The sequence below is a fragment of the Citrus sinensis genome, chromosome 7, assembly GCF_022201045.2.
Source record: "Citrus sinensis cultivar Valencia sweet orange chromosome 7, DVS_A1.0, whole genome shotgun sequence".
Lineage (NCBI taxonomy): Eukaryota > Viridiplantae > Streptophyta > Magnoliopsida > Sapindales > Rutaceae > Citrus > Citrus sinensis.
In genome coordinates this window covers 11672643-11693599 of record NC_068562.1, presented here as the reverse complement: position 1 = coordinate 11693599, position 20957 = coordinate 11672643, and the positions used below count along the sequence as shown (strand labels likewise).

Here is a 20957-nt window from a genome sequence, read left to right as displayed (position 1 = left end):
CCCACGATTTTTGAAATTTTGATCATGTTGATATTGACGTCTCAATTCCCATGGCAAATTCTTTAACCTAACCTTGTATCAAAGCCATAATTTTTGAATTTTGATCTATCTTATGGCAAATTCGAGAACCTCTGTAAACATATTTCGTAAAGAATTTCTATTCGTATGAAACTTGAAGTCTAGAGACTCCTGGCCGAAATTTTGGCATGTATACTATACACCAAATTTGTTATATTTAGTATTTTGTCATATTTATTATTAATTATTATTATTATATAGAATTTTTCAAAGGGGTGTAAGTCTACTTGTTAAGATCAATTTGCAATCCAAAAATATGTGGGGAGGTGTTTTACCCATCACTTCATCAATAATTGATTAAGTGGTTTTTTATTACAACTATTTGTAGTTATTAGAAATTAATTAAATTCTTTGTACATTTTTATTTACTTATCTAACCAAAATCAATATCAAATTGGAAGAACTAATTGACAAGATTCAAAGGAATGGCTTCGTTTTTTGTTGCATGACACTTAAAAAGAAGACTATTAAATAAAATCAAGGATTGACAACATCGTAAGTCAAACTGGGGGTTCAGTCCATAACTTTCACCCACCAGCTTGAAGGAGGATTAATAAGAATGAAAACAAAGATAAAGACAAAGACAATTAGTTACTAAAAGTGATCGTCTAAATTTTTACCAATTAATTCTAAGATTGATGGAATCAATCTTTGTATATCAATAAAATATCCAATTTATTACAATTTGTAACTTTTATTTTATTCTTTATAAAAATGTGACGAGAATTAATTTGTCCATCACGAATCAAATGAAAGTGAAATGAGTCTGATTATATTAAAATTACTTTTAAATAAAATATGTTTTCATAACTATTCGATTAAAATTATAATATATTTTTAATTATTTATTATTTTATATATGTGTTGTGATTTGTGCTCTAATTTAGAGAAATTTTGCCGTTGCCAAGTTTTTCTACTAATTGTTATCAATTCCCACATCACATCATCTTTTAATTACTCAAGATAGGAAAATGCAATCTAGAAACAAGGTATAAAACTTAAAAGTACATAAGAGTTAAATCAAGCGACCTGACAAGCAATTCGATCGTTGCGCATAAAGTAATGAAAGTCTCTTTCCCATTACGCCATATTTTCAAAATTAAAGCGACACAAGTCACTCAATCATTAGTTGGACTGCTAAAGTTAATCTGTTTGTAATCGATTCACCTTTTGTAATTTGTGGTGCCGCCAATTTAAGCAGAATAACTCATCCGAGTCTTTGTCGGTATACGGTCTTTTCTAGATTTTCTTTCAATGGCATGCAAAATATGGTAAAGGCATTTAAAAAAGTGTGCTACTCTTCCCCTAGACTGAAAAAGAAAAAAAAATGGATAAAATAACATTACTTTTTTACAAGAAGTTGCTAATTAAATTGGAATCTTTGGTGGTGTGTTTAGTAATGCTTTTCGTTTGTGTGGTCGAATTTTAATTGCCGCAGAGAGAACCAAAAATTAGAAGACAGGTGTTCCATGGAACTCATTATTAAGCTTGATGGAATTGTCGCTGTGTGTCTGTAGACTGTAGTTTCGTTTAAAACATTCCCTATTATTTTGTGGGTTCATTTTTCCTTTTAACAAATTTTAAAGTCATTTTAAAAGAATTGACCCTCTATTAAAAAAAAAAAAAAACTCTGTTTGGGGATGTACTTCGGCGAGGGCCAACAATGATGAGCAGACATCTGGTAACAGGGTCCCGCGAACAAGTATGTCTTGTAGTAGAGTCTAGTAGCAGGAGCAAGAATATTCTGCTCGTCCACGAATACGTCATCCGCGAGGCCGATCTCCTGTTAGAGACATAAAGCCATTCGTGTTAAAGGTTGAGTCGAAGAGACCCAGTCAACGACAGTTGGCGAGACGTGCTCTCCAATCCGAGAATCAAGGCACGAAGGCCACGCAACCACCCACGATTACAGAAATGGAGCATCCACTTTCGAGAGGTGGTAGGATAACGAGCGTGAATGGAGGGAAGGTCTGAATTCAAGAGAGGTCTATAAAAAGGTAGCCAACGAAGGTAAAAGAGTTAGAATTTTTGACATTAAAGCTGAGATAAAAAAAGAGCACTGGCTAATCAGTACCAAAAGGAAGCCATAAGATTAGTGGCCAACGTTCCCAGGAACAAAAGACTTTCATTTCTGACTTGAGTGTCGGAAGGTTTACGCCGGGAAAACAACCGGCGTGCACTGACCTTTTTCTGTGCACGCAAGAACCTTTGGAGAAGAAGTCCTACGAGGAGAAATCCTGGTCGTGGTAGAGTTGGTTGAGCAGAGATCCTGGTCGTGATCGGGGGGTAACCAGAATCTCGCATCAATATTTTGGCACCATCTGTGGGGAGCTGATAAAAAAGCTTCTGTTGACAGAGAGAGGAAAAGCAAAGCAAGAGAAGAAACAATGGATGTAGGAGGAAGTAGTGCACAAGGAGGTGATATGAGGCTTAACGAATCCGTGACGTTGAGGGAGATAGCCATCGAAGCACGGGAAAATGCCATGCATGACCGAATGGAACGGATGGAAAAGCAGATGGAGACCCTAACAACCATCCTACATGAACTAAGGAGTGAACGAAGGGGAACCCATGAGGAAAGGGTGAGAGGTGGCGGAGTGGCACCAGGGCACAACGGTGTGATGAGAAGTCAGACCACCAGGAGATTTGGTGGTGAGAGAGATAAATTATTTCTGCGGGGAGGAATTCATAGAGAAGAAGAACAATCCCCAGGAAGACAGATTTTTGATGAGGATGATGGGGTGGTGAATGCAGAGGAAACAGAGCTCAGGCAACATTTACATGATATAGAGCAAGAACGGGATCAAGTTGCAGCACGTGACCCTGGTCGTGCCGTGCAGCTGGAGGAGGAAGTGCGCAGATTAGCGCAGGTAATTGATGATATGCAAGGAAGGAGTAGAGCACCTGGTTGGAGGATAATGCTGGATGGGGAATCCCCGCTCTCGGCAGAGATCACGAGGGCAGTCATTCCAAGAGATTTTCGCCTCCCAAACTTCAGATATTCGGGGCGAACTGATTCGTTGGTGCACATAGAGCGCTTCAACGACATAACCGGGGTGCAAGGACTATCTCAAGCCCAAAGATGTAGGGTGTTCCCACTATCTCTAGAGGGACGAGCACGCGAGTGGTACAGGAAACTTCCTTGGGGAGTATTAAAACCTTCGAGTAGATGTGACAGAAATTTACAGAGCAGTTTCGTGGGGCAATGGCACTGGAAGATGATATGATAGAGCTGACGAGCATGAAGTAGAGAGAGGAGGAAACCCTTCGGGAGTTCATCAAAAGGTTCCACCGTGCTGTCCTCGACTTGGGAGCTTTCAACCATCCTCAGGCATTAAGGGGATTGAAAGAAGGAGTGAAGATAGGACGGCTGTGGTACAACTTGAGAAGCCCAGCTATTCAGACATATTCAGCTGCTTACGAGTAGGCTAAGAGAGACATAGAAATCGAGGAGGAAAAGGCAGCACGGATTAAGACAGACCAGCTGGAAGGATTAAAGAGAAAAGAGAAGAGAGCCGTACCAGGAAATGGGCCGATTAAGAGGAGGGATCACTATGCCTCGGGTAGTGGTATAGGAGGTCGGGTAATCGCTTACTAGCCTCATCAGAGGCCACCACAGTATTAGTGTAGCAGGGCGCAACCTCCTTACTCACCAGCTAGAGAGCCTTGGAGAAGGCATGACGCGGCATATAGTCATCATCACCCACACCCCTATGGTAGTAGGGGGAGCAGACCAGAAGCGCTGCCACCGCCTCCAACTCAGAATGGCACAAACAGAGAAAGGGCAGTGCACATGATCGACCAGAACCAGGACTATGGGCGGTATACTTCCTTGAAGATGCCCCTGGACGAGATGTACGGGGCCATAAAGGACCGGGGATTACTGTACCTCCATGCCCCAATAACAAAGCTACCATGCAGGAGGGATAGGGTACGCTATTGTAAGTTCCATGGCACTCATGACCATACCACTACAGAATGCAGAGATCTCAAGACCCAGGTCGAAGATTTGGTGAGAAATCGATACCTGGACGAGTTTATAGATGGGACTTTTCCGATGGTGGCCTCGACATGTGAAGGGGAGCAGAGTGGCAGAAACTTGAGGCACGAGCAGCCTACAGTAAGGGTGATTGCTGGGGTCCCAACATTGGCTGGAGATTCCAACAGATCGTGGAAGAACTATGCTAGATATGCCATGACTAGTAAAAAGGTATTTTTCAACACCACAGCAGCCAAACGAGCAAGACTCAGGTAAGTGCCAATCATGTGGACAAATGAGGATGAAGAAGGGATTTTATACCCACACGAGGATGCCTTAGTCATCAAGGCCATCGTTGCCAGCAAGAAGTTTGATCGGATACTGGTTGACACAGGGAGCTCAGTTGATGTGTTGTTTAAGTCGACTTTGGAGGAGATGAGAATAGGAAACTTGAGGTTGGAGCACACCAACACCTCTTTGAAGGGATTTAAATGAGGAAAGCTGGTCCCCCTAGGTGTGGTCGAGCTGTCTATCACGATTGGAAGCTTCCTGACGGAAAGGACTATGATACTAGATTTTGTGGTAGTCGATGAAGAAGGTCCTTACCAGATGATCTTAGATCGGCCATTTCTGAGGATGAGCAAAGCAGTGCTGTCCAATCATTATCTAGCTCACAAGTACCGGGTGAATGGGGTAGTTGGGGTGGTACGAGGAGACCAGAGAATCGCACGAAGCTGTTACTCATCGGCAGCAAGGGAAGCAATGCAAATAACATCCCTTGATACCCGAGTGGGAGCCAAGAATGGCAACAAGAACCTATAGAGGAGTTGGAGACAATGAGCCTAGGACCAGAAGATCCGGGAAAAACGATTCGAATTGGATCGAGGCTTAAAGAAGAGCAGAAGCAGGAGTTGGTGCAATGCTTGCGGGCTCATGCAGATGTGTTTGCTTGGACACATGAAGATATGCCAGGGATCGACCCTGAAGTTGCATGTCATAAGCTCGCAATAAAGAAAGGTGCTCGGACAGTAAGACAGAAAAGGAGGTGCTTCAACCAGGAGAGATATGAGGCTATAAACAACGAGGTGGAGAAGCTCTTGAAAGCAGGGTTCATTCGGGAAGTCAATTATCCCGAGTGGATATCGAATGTGGTGTTAGTAAAAAAGGCTAATGGCAAGTGGAGGATGTGTGTGGATTTTACGGACCTCAACAAGGCGTGCCCGAAAGACAGCTTTCCCTTACCAAAGATCGACCAGCTTGTAGACTCAACAGCTGGACATGGTCTGCTCAGCTTCATGGACGCATTCTCGGGACACAACCAAATCCCTATGTTCGAGCAGGATGGGGAAAGCACGGCATTTATTACTAACTAGGGTTTGTTCTGCTACAGGGTAATGCCATTCGGTCTTAAAAATGCTGGGGCCACGTACTAGAGGCTGGTTAATAGAATCTTTAAGCCATTGATTGGGAGAACAATAAAGGTGTACGTGGATGACATGATAACCAAGTCGAAAATCCCGAAGGAACATGTCGAGCACCTCGAGGAGACATTCGGACTTTTGAGGAAGTAAAAGATAAAGCTCAATCCGGAAAAGTGTGCTTTTGGGGTCGAGTCAGGGAAATTCCTTGGATTCATGGTGAGTCATAGGGGGATCGAAGTAAATCCCGAGAAGATCCAGGCGATCGTGCAGATGAGGTCTTCTCGTAACCTGAAGGAGATGCAGAGCCTTACGGGGAGGTTAGCAGCATTGAGCCGATTCATATCCAAGGCTACAGATAAGTGTCAGCTATTCTTTCAAGTGATAAAGAGAGGAAAGAAAACAGAATGGACCCTAGAATGCGAAGAAACCTTCCAGAACTTGAAGCATACTTGCAGCAGGCACCTCTGCTGTCCGCACCGAAGGATGGGGACAAGTTATTTTTGTATTTAGTGGTATCAGATCGTGCTACAAGTTCTGTTCTGGTGAGAGAGGAAGAGGGGGTTCAGTATCCGATATACTACACCAGCAAGGCCCTGCTCGACGCTGAGACCAGATACCCACCGTTGGAGAAATGGGCACTCACCCTTGTGGTTGCTGCTCGGAAGCTGAGGCCGTACTTTCAAGCATTTCCCATCTCGGTAATAACAAACCCACAATTGCGTCAAACCCTGCACAAGCCGGATGCCTCTGGTCGGCTCGTGAAGTGGGCTATAGAGCTGAGTGAGTTCGACATTGATTACAAACCCCGAGCAGCGATAAAGGCTCAAGCAATGGCCGATTTCGTAGCAGAATTCGCAGAGCCCGAAGTTTGTTTGGACCAACCAGATATTGTTACAAACAGCAGCGAAGCCCGAGTATGGCAGATGTCTGTAGATAGGTCGTCAGGGGAGCAGGGATTGTCTTGGAAGGCCCAGAGGGGGATGAGATCTCTTATGCTGTAAAGTTAGAATTCACAGCCACAAATAACCAGGCAGAATACGAAGCCTTGATAGCAGGCTTGGAATTGGCTAAGGCAATGAAAGCAGATAGGGTGAAGATCAGAATTGATTCCCAGCTGGTCACAAATCATGTCAGTAAAAGATTTCAACCGAGAGATGAGAAGATGGAGCACTACCTGAAGAAAGTCAGGCAAATGATGGGGAAGTTCAAAGCGGCTGAGGTGATACAAATCCCAAGGGAGCAGAATAGTCGTGCAGATATTTTGGCCAGGATGGCAGCCGTGGCAGACTCGAAAATGCCTAAGTCGGTCCCTTTAGAGGTGAAAACCAACCCTAACATCGAGCAGAATTTGGAGGTGATGCAGATAGAACAAAAATGCTCGTGGATGGATCCAATAATCTCATACATCAGAGATGGGGTATTGCCACCAGATAAGCTGCGAGCACGAAAGATCAGAGCCATGGCCTCAAGGTACACAATGATTGATGGGGTGCTATATCGGCGAGGATATACGCTACCGTTCCTTCGGTGCTTGGATGAGGATGATGCAAACTACGTACTGAGAGAAGTACATGAAAGAATCCGTGGAAACCATTCTGGTGGAAGGTCCCTTGCTCACAAGGTTCTAAGGCAGGGATATTTCTAGCCAACAATGCACCAAGATTCGCAGGAGAAGACCAGGAGCTCTGTAAGCTGTCAGAGTTTTGCAAGTTTCTCCAACCAACCACCAGAGAAGCTCACCTCTATGGCTTCCCCTTGGCCATTTGCTCAATGGGGAATTGATCTGATCGGGCCGTTACCAAGGTGACGAGGAGCAGCAACACATGCAATAGTAGAAATAGACTACTTCACGAAGTGAATAAAGGTAGAAGCCCTCAGCAGGATCACAGAGAAGAAGACAACAGACTTCATATGGAGAAACCTGGTCTGTCGGTACGGGATCCTTTATGCTTTAATAACAGATAATGGCAGACAGTTTGATAACCAGAACTTCAGGGACTTCTGCTAGAACCTCGGAGTAGAGTTGAAGTACTCCTCGCCTGCTCATCCTCAGTCTAACGGACAAGTAGAAGCAGCCAACAAGATAATCAAGAGGCTGTTGAAAATCAGGCTTGGAGCAAAGAATGGTGCATGGGTTGACGAGTTATCAGGTGTATTATGGGCATACAGGACAGCCCACAAAACAGCAACTGGCGAAACACCATTTGCCTTAGCCTTCGGGCATGAGGCAGTTGTACCAGTCGAGATAGGGACGAGCACGCACCGGACAGATCACTTCGATGAGCAGGAGAACAAAGACCAAATGTGCTTGAATCTGGATCTGCTAACTGAGAAGAGGGAGCAAGCATCAAAGCGATCAGCCATTTACCAGCAGAGGGTTGCTCGGTATTACAATCAGAAGGTGAACGTACGGCAGTTCGAGGTCGGGGATTGGGTGTTAAGGAGAGTGAATCAGAACACGAAAGATTCGACCCAGGGAGTACTCGGATCGAATTGGGAGGGGCCATACAGGGTCAAGCAGCTAGTTGGACCCGGAGTTTACAAATTGGTTCGCATGGACGGCCACGAGGTGAAACGCCCATGGAACACAGCACACCTCAGGAAATATTTCCAGTAAGACTTGTTCATATTTTAGAGTTATTTCTGTTCATGCTCGTTGTTATTTATTTTACGTCAAAGCAATATCATGTAAGCCGAATTTAGCGATAAATGGATCAATAAGGAATTTCAATCAACTGTACTGTTACAAAAGTTTCTAAGGCATGCAAAGGCTCATCAAGTCTCAAAACCTATTTATGGCGAGACTAGAAGCCAAGCGTGCCAGGATCTGCTCGACCAAACGAAGGCGAGCAGAATCCCAAACATTGAAAAAGTATTTAAGGTATGCAAAGGCTCACCAAGTCTCAAAACCTGTTTATGGCGAGACCAGAAGCCAAGCGTGCCAGGATCTGTTCGACCGAGCGAAAGCGAGCAAAATTCCAAACATTGAAAAAGTTTCTAAGGCATGCAAAGGCTCACTAAGTCTCAAAGCCTGTTTATGGCGAGACCAGAAGCCAAGCGTGCCAGGAACTGCTCGACCGAGCGAAGGCGAGCAGAATCCCAAACATTGAAAAAGTTTCTAAGGCACGCAAAGGCTCACCAAGTCTCAAAGCCAGTTTATGGCGAGACCAGAAGCCAAGCGTGCCAGGATCTGCTCGACCGAGCGAAGGCGAGCAGAATCCCAAACATTGAAAAAGTTTCTAAGGCATGCAAAAGCTCACTAAGTCTCAAAGCCTGTTTATGGCGAGACCAGAAACCAAGCGTGCCAGGATATGCTCAACCAAGCGAAGGCGAGCAGACCCTTAAGTGTTATATAAATTCCTAAAGCACGCAAAGGCTCCACAAGTCTCAAAGCCTCCTCGATGGCGAGACAGGAAGCTGAGCTTGCCAGAATCTGCTCGACCACGTGAAGACGAGCAAACAATGAGAATTTCAAAAAAGTTTCTAAGGCAAGTAAAGGCTCCAAAGTTTCAAAGCCTGCTCGATGGCGAGATAAGAAGTCAAGCTTGCTAGAATCTGCCCGACCATGTGAAGCCGAGTAGAAAGTAAAAAAAAAAAAATTTACAACTTCTATACCAGAAGACAAGTAAGAACATTCTTATTAATATGCCAACAGTTCGTAAAGCTGTTCATCATAACATACAATGTCCAAAAACAAGAAAAGGCAACTACAACACAAAACATGTTTAAGAAGACGGCGGGTCAGTAAGCCGAACAGCCTCAGTTGGCTGGTCCACCTCAGGTGCTGGGGGAGTATCACCAGTTGCGTCCGGGGGGTACTCGCCTCGCCAACGTCAGCAGAGATTGCACGAGGAGGAGAGTTTTCCTCTTTAATCATAATTGGCTCCACCACTTCGGAATCCCCTTTCGCCGCCTCCTCATCCATGTGTTGAGCAATACCAGCTGCAAGGTCATCCATCTTCATATTAGGGTGCTGCTTCCCAAGGACAGCCATGATGCAACGATAGGAATGCCGAAGTCCCTGGTCGTATTGGTTGTCAACTTCCTTCTCCAAGTTCTCAACCTGAGCCCGGTGGAAATCGCGGAGAGATTCGAGCTGAGCCTTGTACATAACCTTCTGCCTTTGCGGATCCTCCTTGACCTTGGTCAGCTCTTCCTCGAGAGTAATAGCCTTTGCTTGAGCAAGAGATTCTCGCTCTATCAACTTCAGATTCTCGAGATTCAAGTCTCCTGCTTTCTTCTCGGCAACGTCAGCTCTGGTCGTCGCCAATTGAATGTCCTCCTTCATCTTTCGGTCGTAACGGCTAACCTTGGCCTTTTAGTAAGTGGCCATGCAGCTGAGATGGAAGGCGCTATACTGCATGGCTCCCACCAGCTCACCCAGGGTGCAGCCGTCAAAGTCCTCCATGTCCTTCTTGCTCACGAGTTTAGAAAGCTCGTTCAAATAGGGGACCAAATGTTCTGCTTGATTATCAGGTAAACGAGATCTCGGCCCGACTGGAGGAGAATAAGAAGCAAGGTCAGTGGCTGCTTTGTTAGTCTCTCCGACTTTGACAGGAGGGGGTGGTAGAGTCTTCAAGGGAGGAACCTGCTGCACAACATTCACCCGCTTCGCAGTGGGAGCATCTTTATTCTGGTCCTGCATGGCAGCTTGAGGTCGAGGACGTTTTCGAGTCAGAGCCCCAATCACAGCATCTTCTATCTTATGGCCGGTGGGCACCAAACCAGATTCAACTAGGGTATAAGTAGTTAGCAGATCTCGACTCGAGCAGGAATTGACCAGTACAGCCTCGACCCATTTGAGCTGGTCGGGTTTGAGTGGGAAGTGAACACCCCAAGAACCTGCAATACGAACAGACATTTGGTTAGAAACAAACCAGTAAAGTGAGAATAACTATGGAGACAAGACATCTAAAGCGAGCAGGCAACCTGGGACCACGAAACGGGGTGGGACGCGATAATCCTTCCCGTCAATCTGTGCAACTTGACCCCAGGGATCCCCAGTAAAAAAGAATTTTTTCTTCCAATTCCCACCACCACCAGTTAGAAGATCGGTTATGGGTTTTCTGGTTTTAGTAGTTGATTGGAAGTAATATCAGCCGGCATCTTTGGGGCTGCTTTTCAGCTGGTACAGGTGCTTCACTTCATCAGATGTGGGCTCGTTTTGGCAACATCTGTCCTACAAGATAAACAGACCAGAGAGTACCCTCCACCCATTGGGGTTCAGCTGACCAGGAGCTAAATTTAGCCCGTTAAGTATTTGGGCAAAGTAGGGTTACAGGGGACACCTCAGCCCATACTTAAAACTCTCCAGAAATAGGGTAACGTATCTCCTAAGAGGCCGGCTAGGAGTATCCTTCTTTCCTGGGACCTTAAGAAGTATTTCATCATGAATATCATACATAACCCAGAGGTCATGGAGCTCGTCAAATGTGGTCATGCACGTGATGAAATCAATGGCGTAATCCTGTGATAAGGCTCTACCTCCTACTGTACTCCGCCCTTCTAGTCGCGATGTTCCTGGTAGAGACACCTCACCAAAATCACCTTCTCGATCCTCACTCAGGGTGTTTTCCGAGCCAGAAGATCATTCCTCACCGCTATTTCTGCTCGAGGAGGTTGTGTGGGGGGACATTCTCCTAGCGCTAGTCCCAACACTAGATCTAATGGGTTCTAGGGGGATCCCGGGGTCAAAGACAGGATCGGCGAGCAGACTAGGTAGGAAGTCTAACTCATCGTCATCAATCTCAACAACTTTCTCTTTACCTTTTGACATTCCCGAATCTATAACCAGAGCAACCTCACCAAATACTACCCAAGCAAAACAGATAGAAATGAAATTATCTACAACTATCCGAGACTGAGGAAATATAAGTAATACCTGAAGTAGTGGCTCAGTCGGAGAGAGACAAGGATGGAGGCTTTTATGCCGGAACTTCTTCACCGGAAAGACAGAGACAGAGATGGAGTGAATGACGAATTTCTCTTTTGAAGGGCTCTGGGTTTTCCTAATGAGGAACAAACTCTTGGGCTGCCAGCATTTAACGGCACAAATCCTAAGAGTCTCGTAATCGTCGGTTTGAAATTCAAATAGAGGGGGAGATTTCTGCCACATCACCTCGTCCGCAATTAAATGCGACACGACTCTTGGCAGCTTTTTCCTATCCTGCGCGAGCAAGAACTGTCGAGTTTCTACTGTCGGCTCACTACGTTACCCAACACCAGAAACTGGGGGACCGGTGTTTGGGGGATGTACTCCGGCGAGGGCCAACAATGATGAGCAGACATCTGGTAGCAGGGTCCCACGAACAGGTATGTCTTGTAGTAGAGTCTAGTAGCAGGAGAGCAGGAGCAGGAATATTCTGCTCGTCCACGAATACGTCATCTGCGAGGCCGATCTCCTGTTAGAGGCATAAAGCCATTCCTACTAAGGGTTGAGTCGAAGAGACCCAGTCAACGACAGTTGGCGAGACGTGCTCTCCAATCCGAGAATCAAGGCACGAAGGCCACACAACCACCCACGATTACAGAAATAGAGCATCCACTTTCGAGAGGTGGGAGGATAACGAGCGTGAATGGAGGGAAGGTCTGAATTCAAGAGAGGTCTATAAAAAGGTAGCCAACGAAGGTAAAAGGGTTAGAATTTTTGACATTAAAACTGAGATAAAAAAAGAGCATTGGCTAATCAGTACCAAAAGGAAGCCATAAGATTAGTGGCCAACATTCCCAGGAACAAAAAACCTTCATTTCTAACTTGAGCGTCGGAGGGTTTACGCCGGGAAAACAACCGGCGTGCTCTGACCTTTTTCTGTGCACGCAGGAACCTTTAGAGAAGAAGTCCTACGAGGAGAAATCCTGATCGTAGTAGAGTTGGTTGAGCAGAGATCCTGGTCGTGATCGGGGGGTAATCAGAATCTCGCATCAACAAACCCAAAAAAAGAAAAGAAAAGTGGATTTTTTTAAATTATAAATTATTTCCGTTAGAACCGTTGAATGCCGACCTAAATTAAAAACCTTGTTATTTTAGTGATTCAAAAAAAATAAATATATTATCTTGCATATATTACCGTCTATCAAGATCTACCTTGACAGATACAGCCAATTTGAAGCTCATTTCAAAAGTTTGAAAAAGAGAAATGGACCAAAAAAATACCATCACGACACGCATAAGGAGACTTGCTAGTGATTGTTCATCAAGAAAAGAAGCTTCCACTTTACAATACTGATTTGAATGAAAAAAAGAAAAGAAAAGGGAAATAAAAACCTTATCGTTTATCTGAAATGGATAATTTATCATTTTTTTTTCTTATATTGAGAACTTGTAAATCAGTTTCAAGGAGAGACAAAATACTCTCCGCATCTTGATATTTCTCAATTCTAAAGATTTGTTGCACGTGTTATGTGTACACTGTTGCTCATATATGATTCAAATTTATTTTATTTTATTATTTCCTCTTTTATTCAACCTAATCATATCAATTTAATTATATCCTTTTAGAAGTCAACTAAGCTATCATATGATAGACGAAATGTCATTCGCTGATGATCAATGGCACAAAATCAGATAGCTGATGGGCTTTAGGTGGTTGAGAACTTGAGATACTTCAAAAGCAAAGAAAAATAAAAAGGGGAATTATCATTGCACCACCTTTTTTTTATCTTATCTTCATCCAACTCCTACAAAATTTTAACATGTTCTCTACACCACATTTTTTTTAAAATTTATATCAATTAGTCACTTTTGCACTAATAACGTTAAATAATTTAAACAAAATGATAATTTTACCCCTAAATAAATTAAAAGATCATAAGCTTTGAAAATAAAAAAAATTATAATTATAAAAATACCATTATATTTAATAAAGAAATAAATCCAAAAATTAGAATTTTATTTTTAATAAAAATTATTTTAATAAAAAATTATAATTATAAAAATAATTACAAAATCTTGGGATTTAATAAAAATCCCATAAATTATTAAAATTTTGGGATTTATTTTTAATAAATAAATTCAATCATTTTAATAAAATTTTGCAAAATTATAATTTTTAATAAATAAATTCAGTTATTTTTATTAAAATTTTGCAAAATTATAATTTTTAATAAAAATACTTATTAAAATTTTGAAAATCTAAATTTAATAAAAATCAACTGAGCACCTCTATTTTTGGATTTATTTTTTTAAATTTAGAGGTATTTTTATAATTAATTTTTTTTTCAAAGCTTTTATAAGATAAAATGGTCTTTTAATTTATTTAGGGGTAAAATTATCATTTCTTTTAAATTATCTGACGGTGTTAGTGCAAACGTGATTAATTGATACAAATTTAAAAAGAAAGGTGGTATAGATAACATATTAAAATTTTGTGATGGTTGGATAAATATAAAGTAAAAGAAAGATAGTGCAATGATAATTTTCCAAATAAAAAAGAAGCGCATGCTGTATTGTAACTTGAAGTCTAAGGATTTGTTTGCTTCAGGATTAGGAATTGGAATCCAAAATTGAAATTATTGATAACGTTTACTTCACATAATTTATAGAAGCATGAATAGGAATAAAAATTATGGGGCCTACCTCCAATTGAGAATGGGGAATGGGAGACTAATTTACAAGGGGATTAGAATCAGTTTCTCATTCTCGATAATTTTAGATTTTACCCTATTAACATTTTAATATCTTCAAATTAAATGCCCTCCCTTTAAATGAAAAATATAAATACCAAAAAATGAAACAAAAAAAAAGCCTAAAAGGCTAAACTCTCTTGCCCAAAGCTCCCAGTTGAATGCCAGCGCAACTACTTCCATCACTGTAGCTGCAAAAATCAGCCACCGTCTTTGTCGTTGTTGGTCCATCAACTGTGAAGAAGCAACTGATGCTATTTTCGTCTCTGCCTCAGTTTCATCTCCATTTGATCTGGCTTGATTTCATCTCTAATGATGATGATGATGTCATCTCTAGTTTCATCTCCGATGGCCACGGTTCTGCTTCGATGACGAAGATGATTTATTGTTGTCCTTGTTGTTGTTGTTGATGATGATGATTCTGATTTTGATATTATTATTATTATTATTATTTGAAATGAATTATTATTTTGTTGATGATTTTTAGTTTTGATTTTGATAATTTTTTAAATTGATTATTATTATTATAAAAAATTATAAAAATTAATTAATATATTAAAAATAATGTAAATAACAATATTATTATAAACAATAATTAATAATAATAATATTCTTTTCTGAATAATAATAATCATGATAATTAAAATAAAAAATAATAACTATGACAATAGTTAACCAAAGACTTTTTAATAATTTGTAATGATTGAACTCACTCCGATTTCAATTCCAAAACAAAGTAAACACATTAATGAGAATAAAATTCATTCTAATTTCGATTCCTATGGTTTAAGTAATCAACTTATTTTGATTGTAAATTCTTATTTTTATTTTAGCTTATTCTCATTCCAGTTCATTTTGATTTTAATCTATTCTCATTCCCATTTAGTAAATGGACCATAAGATCATTACATTACACATCGAGTAAGTTGGGTATTTTACATAAAGTTGGCGTACCATATAATGAAAAATCCTGGCCGTTTAATCTTCATTTCTTGTAGGATCCATTTTCATCACAACGAAACTTTAGAAGCAAGAAACCTTGCGTTCAATTAATTGTATCTAGTTTGAAATTCAGACAAATTTTTAATTATTTCTTGCTAAATCCCTAGAAAGTTTATTGATTTTATACATGTGGCTACAACCAATGCATATTTTTATCAATCAAATACAGAATTCAATCACGTAAAAATGACTCACGAACATTTATTCCCTAAAACATGCTGTAAATTAATTGTAAGGATTGCACAACTATAATAAATAACCCTCTCTATGTGTCTAGAAGAACAAATCCTGCATGACAATGGCCAACAAGGGGACCAAAACACTAACCAAAACAAGAGATGACGAAGAATCAGGAATGCCGGTGGTGGTGGGAATATTATTCGTTCGTGTAGTAGAACCTGTGGGGCCGCCGGCCGTGGGGCCTGAAGTTGGAGCCAGAGTGCAATTGGCCGGGGTGCTCGAATTGGGAGAAGGGGCTGTGGGAGTACTTGTTGTTGGTGGAGTAGGATTGCCAGTTGGGGATGGTGAGGATCCTGGAGTAGCAGAGACTGTAATGGCTAGCTTCTGGCCAGCCTGGCAGTGCCAGCCGAATGTGCAAATGTAGTAGTGTTCGCCGGCGGAGTCCAGGGTGATGTTTGTAGGGCCAGTGGTGATTGGGTTTCCGATAGGATTCGAGGAAGTGCATCCATCGTATGATGCTTTTGGTACTCGTAGCACGTCATGCTCATTTGTCACAAAGTTGAAAGCTATTAAAAGAAAAAAGAAAAAAAAATAAAGGAAATTATCAGCCATATACCCTTAAATGACATCAGTATCAAACGTGTTATAATACTTTTTAAGTGTATCATTCGTATACCTAAGTTGACAAAAACACTTCTGCCGCGAGCGCTGACATCATAAGGGTAATATAGTCTTTTTTAAAAAACGACATGTCATCTCATTTACTTAGTAAAAAACGACATGTCATATGATATATTTTGATAAAAATGACATGTCATCCCATTTATCGGATAATTGTTAATAATTGCTAAAAAAAAAAAAGCTACTTTACAACCGAATCTACTCCTCCAAAATTTAACCTAAATTATTGAAGATCTACTCCTCCAAGCTCCAACTTGACTTTTTTATGATATAATATGTATAATTATAAATAATATGTTGTTAATAATTTTTTATGGTATAAGATGAATATTTTTTATGGATAATTGTTAATAATATGTATCATTAATAATTTATTTTTTTTAATAAAAAATGTATTGTTAATAACAAAATAAAAAAATTGTGTATTGAAAATTTACATTAATTTTCAAGGCAAATTTATTTTTTTTACCTCATTTTGAGTTTAAAGGGTAAAATAGTCATTTTGCTCAAATTCTGTTAAGTTCTTAACGGTAGTAAACGAAAAGGTGGACGCTAGAACTCTTTTATCAACTTAGGATATACGAGTGATATAAGCGAAAAGTGTTGTAATACGTTTGATACCGGTGACATTTAAGGGTATACTGGTGATAATTTCCCAAAAAATAATATGTAAGAGAGAATGATGGTGTAATTTGATTAACTTAATATAAAATTAATAGAACTTGCTGTCCGTTTATAAGTAATATTATTTCTTTCAAAATATTTCGACAGAGCGTCCAAACCTCATCCACAAAACATTAACATTTATTCTATTATCACTCAAATTTAAGTCACTGTAGGCGTAAAGTGCATTAACATCCGGTCGACCTGACCCTCAAAGACTAATATCTAAATAGTGTCGTGGATATAAAATTAATAGTGAAAATAAACATTGAATCAGATGTGAAACACTTACTTAGAACATCACCAACAACAAAATTCTTGGTAGCTGCCCAAGCGACATAAGCCCCAGCACCACCACTCATCGGAATAGACCATCCCATGCTGTCTCCCACCACATGCACCGTCTGCGCCTCTGCGCATTCCATTAATAAAACCGCCCCAATCAAACCAACAAAAGCCATGGATACAAACTTCTCCATCTCTCTTCCTCTAGCTAGCTTCGATAATGAACAATAAATTAATGTTGTGAATCATGAGATCAATGTGAAGTTTTGGAAGTGTATATATAGTATATTAAGTATAGTTGTGTTTGAATTAAAGAAACGCGGGCTTGATGGGAAGAAGAGACGGGACCGGGCAACTATGTGAAAAATAAGCCTTGATGCCGGTCTTGTTTAATTTGTACAAGAGGCTACGTGCCTGCAAGAGGAGGCCGCTAAGTGAGACCTTCATCTAAGTTGACTTTTAACCCCAATTTGAAAGTGTCAACTTAAAGACTATTTATGCATGTAAATTGATTCAATTTCTTCATGGCGGCCATGTATATTCTGCATGTCATTCAATGCGAATTTGACTCCCTCCTTTATAGGTACGCAACTGGAAACCAGCCCCGTACCATTTCATCATTTGTTTGACTCTTGATCATCCCCACACATGAGGAAGACTTGGCAGAAAGTGCGAGACACATTACATAAAATAACTAATGTGCGTTATCATTATTACAATCAATATTGATGAATTAATTAATTTCAAACTTATGTAATGTGTACTTGCAAAGAGAATGGGCGTAATGATGACGTGATATGCATGCTCTCAGTTAAAATTTTTTCCATTGGTAATTTTAGGTCTTGATTGGGATTGAGATATAGTATCCGTTAAGTTACAGTTGCTGTGAAAAAATTATGTAACTATGAAACAAAAGTTAATTATATGCAGTTAATATAAATTTTAAATAATAATTTTGACAAAATTATTAGAGATATAATAAATTTTCTATCGTACAAATAAAAAAATTATATCAACATATCTTTTAAGTTACAACAATTAATGTTTATTAAACACTTTAATACTGTAACTTTTAATATACAGTTGTCCAACCTCAATTTCTAATGCACCTTTACAGTACGTACATAATATTCTATTTGCTAGTGTATTCATCCCTGTAATATATATTTCAACAATTGATCAATTTCATTTTTAAAGAAATTGAGTCATATGTGCATTATTGCTCATGCACGTTAAAATGTATTCGTTTAATTATTATCTTTAGCCATATTAAAAGCGAATCACTTAGATGTATTTTCATAAAATATTGTGTCATGAGATGAGAGGACACCGACTTGGGATTAAAATTATTTACCGATCTAACACCGGTGAAGCTAGAAATATTTTTTGGGTGGATAAGATTATTTTCTACTTAAATGCTCTTCTATTGTATGAGAGAATTTATTAATATGAAATTTAAAAATACACTTAGAGCATGTCTGGAATTGGTTTAGGTTGTTTTGGTAAACACTTTTTAGAATGGATTATTTAAGAGTAATGATATAGTCATAAACTCTTGTACAAATTTATTTTGTACAAATTGATGTGGCGTTAATTTATTGGTTGAATTAAATATCTCTTGGCTTACACAATTAATTTCTATTATTTTATATTTTCATTCTACCAATGAATTAATGCCACGTCAGTTTGTACAATATAAGTTTATACAAGAGTTTGTGGTTGTATCATCACTCATTATTTAAAGATCTAATTTCAAACAATTTATTCTAGTACTAAACGTTAGAAGCTTTTGAAAATCAAATTTTTTAAAAATCTGATATTATTAAAATTTGATACATAATCGAGAAATTAATAATAATAATTACGGTTACTGGCTAGGTCGTGGCTAGGCATGCCTTTGGTTTTGACGGATTAGAATGATTTGTATTTGAGTTTTGTGATCTGGAGATATTGGATCGACAAGTTAGGTTGCTTGTTTAAATTTTTTATTTTTACTTTTACTTTTCAGTATGGGTTTTAATGAGGGCAATTTGTACTTACCTTTTTTTTTCCCCAAAAACATACTCGAGTTGCAGCCTGAGTTCGTCCACACGTAGCTTTGCCATAGCCATCTAAGTTTTATACGCTCTTTTTTCATGCATATATTATTATTGATTTATGGCTAAAATTTATCCCTCTATAGTAATAATACATCAGCATTGAATCCCAAATAGGAAGATTTTGGCCATCATTTTAATGTTTTCTTTGTTTGATGATGGCATAGATTAAGTCATAATGTCATATCACTAGAGCTGGTCCGAAAAACTTAGTCTATCTTATTCATACTTCCTGTCGGTCTCGTTTTAGAATTCGTACCGTACTGGGTTTTGGGCTTCTTTCTCAATTTGTCATTTTAATTTTTTTTAGTAATTAGAATTATTAAAATATCCGTCAAGGCATCAAACAATTGCTATATACAAAATAAAATTAATTAATGAAAAAAGTAAAATTCATTTTTCATTATCAATATTATTCGGTGTAGCGTCACAGTACGACACGAACCCGGCTCCAAAAATTACTCAAAACACTAAATTAGATTACTATTGATAATATGAATCGATGAAAATTAATTGGAAACTTTATTAATGTCTCATGTATAAATGTGCTCAAAACAATACATACCTCAAATCCTCAATAAAATAAAAAATTCAATAACGTACAAATGAATAATCATAACATTTATTCTATAAAAAAAATTGAAGACATGATAATTAAGTGTAACAACAATATATAGTCCTGTAGAGGATTCTAAAAGAGTAAACCCTGCACAACAATGGCTAACATGGGGGCTAAAATACTAGCCAAAACAAGAGATGATGAAGAATCAGGAATGGCGCTGGGATTATTATTCGATGGTGTGGTGGATCCTGCGGGGCCGCCAGCGGTGGGTCCAGATGTTGGAGCCGGAGTGCAATCGTCCGGTGTACCGGAATTGGGGGAAGGAGCAGTGGGAGTAGTTGTTGTTGGTGGAGTAGGATTGCCAGTGGGAGATGGTGACGGTCCTGGAGTAGCAGAGACTGTAATGGCTAGCTTCTGGCCAGCCTGGCAGTGCCGGCCGAATGTGCAAATGTAGTAGTGTTCGCCGGCGGAGTCGAGGGTGATGTTTGCAGGGCCGGTGGTGATTGGGTTTCCGATAGGGTTCGAGGAAGTGCATCCATCGTATGATGCTTTTGGTACTCGTAGCACGTCATGCTCATTTGTCACAAAGTTGAAAGCTATAGAAACAAAGGAAATAATATTAGTTTTAGGTAGGAGAGTCATCAATGTCTATAAAATCATTATATACAGGATATAATAGTTCGAAAATGAGTTTAGAAGTTGAAGAAATGGGTTGAAAAGCAAGAGCCCAAAAGTGAGCCAATATTTTTGTAATTAAGACATTAGATAGAAGCTCTTCCCGTATTGAAAGATAAATCTCTAAAATGTGAGACGAGAAATAATTGACAGAGTTTACACATAGAAATTAAGAATCAAATTTTAGACCTTAGCTTTGATACTTTATTAATATAAACAGCTTGATCCAAAAACTTAGAATTATTAGGTGAGGTTTAAAAATAGTAGTTAAGACAATCTTAATAATATGGATTCTTTTTTTGTCAATTCATCCTATGATTTAATTGTTTTCGTTTGCATAGCACGGAGTACAGAAACACCTGAATACCACAAAGTTTATGGTAACAATAATAAAGATGGATAAAATGTGAATGACACACTTACTTAGAACATCACCAACAACAAAATTCTTGGTAGCAGCCCAATTGTTATATGCCCCAGCACCACCACTCGTCGGAATACTCCATCCCATGCTATCTCCCACTACATGCACCGTCTGTGCCGCCGCGCATTCCATTAATAAAGCCACCGCAATAACTCCAGCAAAAGCCATAGAAGCAAACTTCTCCATCTCTATTTCTCTTGGTAATACGGCCGCTCTCTTTGATGATGAATAATAATATATAACTAATTGGTGTTCATGTGGTTGTCTATTTGAATGATGAGATGATCAT

At 39.6% G+C, this 20957-nt stretch overlaps 4 protein-coding genes across 4 annotated transcripts; 1 reads left to right on the top strand and 3 right to left on the bottom strand.

Annotated features, from left to right (window-relative positions):
* The first annotated feature begins 5882 nt into the window (after positions 1 to 5882).
* On the top strand, positions 5883 to 8095 carry LOC127898794 (uncharacterized). The gene is made up of 4 exons (XM_052431279.1): positions 5883 to 6020; positions 6144 to 6392; positions 6509 to 7099; positions 7487 to 8095. The coding sequence occupies exons 1-4, from the start codon at positions 5883 to 5885 to the stop codon at positions 8093 to 8095; spliced, it is 1587 nt and encodes a 528-aa protein (XP_052287239.1).
* A 1701-nt stretch (positions 8096 to 9796) lies between these two features.
* Positions 9797 to 10918, bottom strand: LOC127898792 (uncharacterized). Its single transcript, XM_052431278.1, has 3 exons — positions 10767 to 10918; positions 10408 to 10544; positions 9797 to 10320 (listed from the first exon to the last, which is right to left on the bottom strand). Exons 1-3 carry the CDS (start codon positions 10916 to 10918, stop codon positions 9797 to 9799), a joined length of 813 nt encoding a protein of 270 aa, XP_052287238.1.
* A 4284-nt stretch (positions 10919 to 15202) lies between these two features.
* On the bottom strand, positions 15203 to 17253 carry LOC112495575 (cucumber peeling cupredoxin-like). The gene is made up of 2 exons (XM_025095189.2): positions 16919 to 17253; positions 15203 to 15848 (listed from the first exon to the last, which is right to left on the bottom strand). The coding sequence occupies exons 1-2, from the start codon at positions 17103 to 17105 to the stop codon at positions 15376 to 15378; spliced, it is 660 nt and encodes a 219-aa protein (XP_024950957.2). The 5' UTR covers positions 17106 to 17253; the 3' UTR covers positions 15203 to 15375.
* Positions 17254 to 19517: 2264 nt separating this feature from the next.
* LOC102621423 (cucumber peeling cupredoxin-like) lies at positions 19518 to 20957 on the bottom strand. Its single transcript, XM_006465420.4, has 2 exons — positions 20668 to 20957; positions 19518 to 20165 (listed from the first exon to the last, which is right to left on the bottom strand). The coding sequence occupies exons 1-2, from the start codon at positions 20852 to 20854 to the stop codon at positions 19699 to 19701; spliced, it is 654 nt and encodes a 217-aa protein (XP_006465483.2). The 5' UTR covers positions 20855 to 20957; the 3' UTR covers positions 19518 to 19698.